Raw genomic sequence first — 7,096 nt, forward strand, 5'->3', positions numbered from 1 at the left:
TGCAAGTTAGGCTAAAAACACACCAATCTGAGGATGTTCACTGCAGAGGGTCAGGACTCACCTCCACTCCCTGTCTTCCAAGGCCTCGTTCCCACTAGCCTTGGCCTCCCAGAAGAGAGAAGGGTCTGGAAAGCATGCTTCTCTCTCTTACTTAAGACTGGAGACAGAATTATAAAAGGACAATTCCCATCTCCCCCTCCCGCATCATCAAGTACCACTGCAGCCACCTCTAGGTCCTGCAGCCACACGTCAAAGACTCCGGAACACCTGCAGAGCCACTCATCAGAGTTTCTGCATGAATCCACCGCTGAGAAAGTGAAGAGAATGGCAACTGGAGAAATCCTGTACAGCAGGGTCCGTGACGCTACAGTGAAGGGAATCTTCCCAGGCCTGAGATTATTTCTAAAAACTGTTCATTAAAAGGGGCTTCTATGTCCTGGGTTCTCTGCTAGGCAGGTAACTTGTCTCACTGAAGCCTCACAACACAGTGGTATACTGCAATCTCTCACAAATGGAAGAAAAGAAACTGAGGCACCGACAGGAGAAGTAATTCACCCGTGGTCATCCAGCTAACAAGTGCCAGCTTGAAATAAAAATCAGAATCTTTTTAGCTCTAAAGTCCCTGTTCTTTTCACTAAATTCTAATGACTACCCTCACTTCATTGAGCCCAGCAACTGGAATTTCTCTTTTTTATCCCCTTGGAGAAAAGAGCAGGGCAGACACATATCACTTCAAGTAGAAATCCATAAATATGTAAATAAAATATAATGTGCAATCAACCCTCAGGTGGAGGCAATAGGAAGAGAGCTCTCCAAATCAGCAGTGCATGTCGCGTGTCTGGCTGTATCAAGTCGCTTTTCACTTAAGAGAGCCTGAACCCTGTGAGACCACGATGAAGTGGACTCCCAGGCAAGGGCCCTTTGATTTACAAGAGTAAGCAATCACAGGGGGATGTATGATCACTTGGCTTGCTGGATTGTTGAGTTGTGATTCCACAGGTATGATGTGAAGAGAGCTGCCCAGGGTCTGGCTGAAACACAGCTTTTGGGGAAAGAGATTTCTGGAGCATAAGACCTGTTTTTGAGATATGGAGGAACAGGCCACCCGAAAGTAAACCCAGAATCCATAAGTGAGTGTTGCATGGAGGCAGATTTGGGTAAAAAGGAGGGAGAGTTTCTGAGTGATCATTTTAAGACATCAACAAGCAGGTGCTCGGGCCATTAAAAGTGGTACCTGCAGAAAAGATGCAGGGCCAGGTTGCACCAGTATGGTGTCTGCACCTCTTTTCTTCTCACCTGCCTTCCCCGCTTACTGACCTTGGGCCCTATCGTCAACGCCATTGGCCTTGGTTCTCCTTGTGGACTCCAGACAGTTGATGCAAAGAGCCTGCCTACTGCCCCTACTCTTTCAACCTAATGGATACTCTCTGCTCCTAACTAGGACCCCATCCAGAATTTTATGGTAACTAGGCTAACACTGGGTAGTGAATAATAATAACCACCCAGGATCCCCAGCAGTGACCTGGTCTTCCACGGGAGAACATGAGCACCCCCATCAGAGGTGGCATTCAAGGTAAGACTGGGTGGGCACCAGAGAGCCCCTCTAGGACCCAGCTCCTATGACTGGACGACTGCTATTGCGTCTGTGCCAGAGAAAACCACCTGTTGCTCTAGACCAGAAAATCTCTAAGAGTCCAGACTACGGTATGATCATCGTGTTCTGAAATGGGATCTCCCGTGGGATGATGAAACACAACAAAAGAATACGGCCCACCCTTCCAAATGCCAGTCAGTCCAGAGAAGTGGACAAGTAAGACTTCCTGTTTTGATATCATTTCTCATAATCATAACATCCATAACAATAATAGCAACAAATAAGGATTTGTGTCATTACAGGTATATCTAAAGAGCATTTTGAGCTTTTCAAAGCACTTTGATGTACATTATCGTGTTTGCTCCCCAGGCTTATATCTCAGGAAAGATGGCGAATGATTAAACTGACCAAAAGGAACAAAATGATAATAGAAAAAAAAAAAAAAATGAATGTGGGGCATCTCAAGAGAAGAGCATGAAGAGAGAGAATTAAACTGCTTTCATTGGTACAAAGATGTCCTTTTGATGTTCAAATCCAGGTGCAACCTGGTAGTTCTCCTGGAAGAAGAAGAGATAACGTTCTGGCCTCTCCTGAGCTCCAGGTTGACCTATACCATCACCTGCTGTGCAGCTGCACCTCAAACACAACATATTCAAACCTGGGCTGGCTTTCTCGCCCCTGAAGTGTCTTCTGTGTTTTCCATCTCAGAAGACAGCTCCATCACTCATCGCCCAGACATCCAAACCAGAAGCCTGGGAGTGTCATCTATGGCCCTCTCCTCTTATCCTCACATTACTAGGTTCTTATCTGGTAAATCTGTCCAGGCTCTAGCTTAATCGGCTAAGGGTCTTGCTATGAACTCTAGACTATTGGCCTGGGACGCTGCACTATAACTAAACTCTTGACAATCTCTCCCCTTAAGGGTTAGAACCTGCTCCCAGTGCCCCAAGAATCTACCTAGTGACCTGGCAGACCTGGCAGAACCAGAATCATCGCCACCTGCCCTTGCTGAACTGGGCCTCCTGGCATCTTCTTGATACCTGAGCTTGCAGCTTCCAGTTGCATGCCGCTGCCACCAGTACCCAGCACAGAGCTGGGCACATGGAAGGGACTCAGCAGATGTTTGATGAACAGGACTATAGCTGCAGTGCATGGAGGCTATTCATGCTCAGCTTGTCTCCATAGTTACCAGTCTCTTTATCACTCAGTCCCACCCTCAAGAGAACATTTGCGGAGGAAACCCCATCAAACCATGTGATGGAGAGTTCCTTAGGCCAAGAGATTTAGCTGTAAGAAGGTAATTGACTTGTGAGCTTCATCTGATGATTCTGTGCCTCAGTTTTTTCCCATCTACCTCTCAGAACTGCCTCAAGGATCAAGCAATATAATGGGCATACTACCAAAGTGGCATCTGGGTATGACACTATATCAGTGGTTCTTAAATGTGGGTGTGCATCAGCATTCCTCAGAGAGCTCCTTATAGCACAGATCTCTGGCCTCCATCCCCAGAATTTCTGATTCACTAGGTCAGGGAACAGGGCCTGAGAATTTGCATTTCTAACAAGTCCCCAGGTGATGCCGATGCTTTTCGTCCAGAGACAAAACTTTGAAATCCACCTGCTCGAGATCATTTTAAACAGCATTTGCTCTTTCCACGCCAAACTTGTTTTTCTCCACAAAGTGCACTATTTCGATACTTGACTTTACGCTTTATTCTCTTTGCTGCTTTGTTAGAATCTTAACCCAGTCTGTAAATTCCTCTGGGCAGAAATTATACCTTCCACACTCCACACTCTCTCATTTTCTGTTTTGTAAAATGATGAGTACATTTCCAGTATGATTAATAAGAGAATAAAGAAAGGGGGAAAAAACTCAGACTACCAACCCCAATAAACAGCCTCCACAAGTGGATATCAGCCCTGGAATTCCCTGAAAGATTAATTATGAGGCAAAGAGCATTCTACTACCAGTAGCAGTGTGGAAAAGATGATTACCTCTTTGATGACACATTTTGTAAAATGTGGGTTAGTCAAGATTTTAGGCATAACTTACTTAAACATCAATAGTTTTTGAAGTATAAAACCACAAACAGCATTTTCAACTCATAATTTTTATAGTGATAGTCAGACAATCGTGTTTTCAACATGTAAAATCCATTACACAGGCTCGGCAACAGTTTGCAATAGATTGTAAATTTTTATTGAGATGATCACCTTGCGACTGAATTTCAAAATGCATTATGATCATCAGCAAATAAGTCCATGGGGGCTGCTAAAGTGCTCTGAATATCATTTACAAAGATCAAAAACCCTGGAAACCCTGTAGAAAGAGAAAAGTCTCATCGGCAGGATCAAATCAATCATTTTTATGGATGAATACTGAAGTGCAAAGCTGAGATAAGGTATTACCTGGTTTAATAACATATCCTTACGTCTTTTTAAAGTAGTACGTTTTATAATCAAGTTTCAATGAGGAATTTTACCAAAGGCCTGTTTTGGAAACTAATCAAGAAAATGGCATCTCTGTTCATCGTGGTGGTTCAATAACATTCAAAGGAATATTCTTCCCAAGCAAAGGAAATACTCACTAACTCTGGGTTACATGCTACCAAGACGCACTACTGAGATATTGAAGAATGGTTACACTCAGTTCTGCTATAACGCTTACTTTGAAAATGCAAATGTCTTCCAACATGATTGATATATCAGGAAACAATGTGAGCACAGCGTGAATTTCACATTTGCTATGTGAGATTTTGTACACACAGAAACACTAGTGAAGCAGAAAACCGCACCCAGCTGGACTGAGTCACACAGGGACACACAAGACGCACCCACCTCAAACATCTACCTGCTTCCTTCGTTCACTGTGTGCGTTACAAGCCACGTTGATCCACACGTGGTGTCACAACTTACCGCCACTTTCAGACAGCCCTCCTCCACCACTGCACAGTAGCTCATGGGCTGCAGCCTTTCTGACACCCACTTCCACAGGCAAACTCCAGGACGTTTCACGGTAACACCCCATTTGTATTACAGTATTTATGCATATCTTAGCCATTAACATGTGTACAATTGTGCTGCCATTTTTACTAGGTTCCTCTCTTTTTGGTGTGTCACTGATGAGTGCTGTGCCCCAGCCCCATTTTCCCCCATAAGCCCAGTGGTTTTTACTGCATAACTTCGAGTGGTGCAACGATTTTTAGGAACACGTATGTTGCATTATAGCAGAACTGACTGTGTTTTACTTTTTCGTTCCATGGAAGTCACTGTGCTGATGGGTCCTTCTCTCCCCACCCAGAAGCCATCAAGGATTCCTTTTCCCTCAGAAGTCAATGGCTCACGTTGCCACTTCCCTGGTCCCCCACTGGAGCACCCCCAGCTCTGTACACCACATGATCAAGGGCATTCGAGTCAGGAAACCTGAGGGCAAATCCTGAGCGTGCTGTTGGCCAATTCTATGACTTTGGATAAAACTTTTAAAAATATTGAGTCTCTATTCTTTCATTTATATATGAGATAAAAATACTTACATCTAATGGTTACTTAGGAAAAAGGAGATAAAATAAATAATGTGATTTGCAGCAAAAAACAAACAAACAAACAAACCCATAAAAAACTGAGTCCTTTTAATTTCTTGAGTTGCATTTGAAGCCAGAACATCTCAGGGGTACAGTCAGGGGTACAATCCCAGACAACACCCCTTGTCAGAAACACCACAGAAGCCTAGAGCTCTTGGGGATAGATACAAAGAACACTCCCATACACAGCCCTAGTCAGCAAACCCTTTAGCAGCAATCGGAAACCTCAGAGAATCCGGTGGAGCCTGGCTGGAGGGAACACTGAGCCAGGAGCCTGTAGGGATGTAGAATCCAAAGGACCCTTGGACAGAGAGTCTCAGCTCAGACTCCTAAGTAGGTGCCAGAAACCCCCAAGGGACACAGAGGTGGGAGGCACTCAGGAACTAAGGCATTTCCAGAATCCACTGAGACCCTCTTTCAGAGCCAGGAGGCACTCAAGATGTAGCTGGCACCAGGAGCCCCTCAGAGACAGAACCAGAACCAGGAGCCCTCGGGGACACTGTCAAAACCAAGAACTCATTAGGGTCACAGGCCCAGCCCAGAGATCCTCAGGGCCAAAAATAAAATCAGGAACACCTGACATACACAACAAGAATCAGAAACACTCAGAGACATAGAGCAAATGAAGCCTCAGGTCACATGGTCAGAGCCACGAGCCCCCAGAGATACAACCAGAGCCTGGAACCTTCAGAGACACAGCCAGGAGCTCTCAGAGAAGCAGGCCCAGGAGCCCTCAGAGAAACAAGGCCAGGAGCCCTCAGAGGCACTGTCAGCACTAGGAAGGCTCAGACACACACCAGTGGCACCAGAAGCCCTTGGAGAGAGGGAACCAGTGTCCCGGGAAACACTGTCAGGACCAGGAACCTCTCCATGACACAGCTAGAGTCAGGTGCTTCTTAGACTCCCAGTCAAAGCCAGGAGGTCCCCAGAGATGCTTCTGGAGCCCCTAAGGCGAGACCAAACCTCTGTTTTGTTTTGTTTTTTATCACAACAGGAAGCACACTCATACCAAAGTGGAGGAATGACTGTCACAGGAGCAAAAATCACTCCCAGCAACTGCCCAACCTCTCAAAACGGAGCCAGAAAGAAGAGTCCTACCTGCACACTTGGTTCTGGTGGTGAGGGGAGGCCCTGGTGGTCCCGTGCCCCCTTCCCCTGGTCGCGTGAGCAGCACCCGGATCTCATACTCCACATCGGGGTCCAGATGCCACAGCTTATAGTTGGGAGAGTCGACGATGTGGGTCTCTGCCCAGGTGCCGGTGGTGGTGCGGTACTCCACCTCCTTCAGGATGATGGGGCCGTCTCCAATGATGGAGTTGGCATTCGGCTTGATCCACAGGTACGTGGCCCCCACGGCCAGCAGCTCTGGGGGGGCGATGGGTGTGGGAGGCTCTGAAAGACAGGAATCAGCAAAGGATGTCAGACCCAAATGGTTTATAGAGGAGACTCCAAACGCGTGAGGACAAAGGACGGAATTCTGGAGAGCCATAGAAAACAGCCCAAATCCCTTTCTCAACCCATTCGCGTCCTACTTTACTTAAATAATTGTATGTAAATACCTGAATCAGTATTTCTTAAGTAACTAAATTCAACACCTACTGTATCTCCTTCGTTTAGAGAAAGGAAAGAATGATGGCCATTGTGAGGAAAAGATTTTTCTTGAACACGGCAAAGCTGCCTGGGGTAATAGTCTCTTTTCTATCCTCAAATGAGAACCTGCCTTTACTAAAGCGGAGTTTGGTTCAAAACCCCGGAGAGTCAGGAGTTTACAAACGTTTCTTTTATAGGGACGCACAGATTGTTAGTGGATGTTCTTCCAAATAGTGATAGGAGCCTAAGTGGTAAAGGGATGATGGCATAGCAGGAATTCAGCTTCTTCCCCAAGCCCAGCAATTTCCTCCAGCAGAGAGGGGGGGGGGGGG

General features: G+C 46.1%; 1 protein-coding gene across 1 annotated transcript in view; it reads right to left on the bottom strand.

The window, feature by feature from the left end:
• Window positions 1–7,096, bottom strand: part of PTPRT (protein tyrosine phosphatase receptor type T) — an 804,737-nt gene that overhangs the window by 607,567 nt on the left and 190,074 nt on the right. The window contains exon 7 of the mRNA XM_007464800.1: window positions 6,273–6,566. Coding sequence (XP_007464862.1) covers window positions 6,273–6,566 — 294 coding nt within the window. The remainder of the gene's footprint in view (window positions 1–6,272; window positions 6,567–7,096) is intronic.

This window comes from Lipotes vexillifer, unplaced genomic scaffold, assembly GCF_000442215.2.
Source record: "Lipotes vexillifer unplaced genomic scaffold, Lipotes_vexillifer_v1.1 scaffold53, whole genome shotgun sequence".
Classification (NCBI taxonomy): domain Eukaryota; kingdom Metazoa; phylum Chordata; class Mammalia; order Artiodactyla; family Lipotidae; genus Lipotes; species Lipotes vexillifer.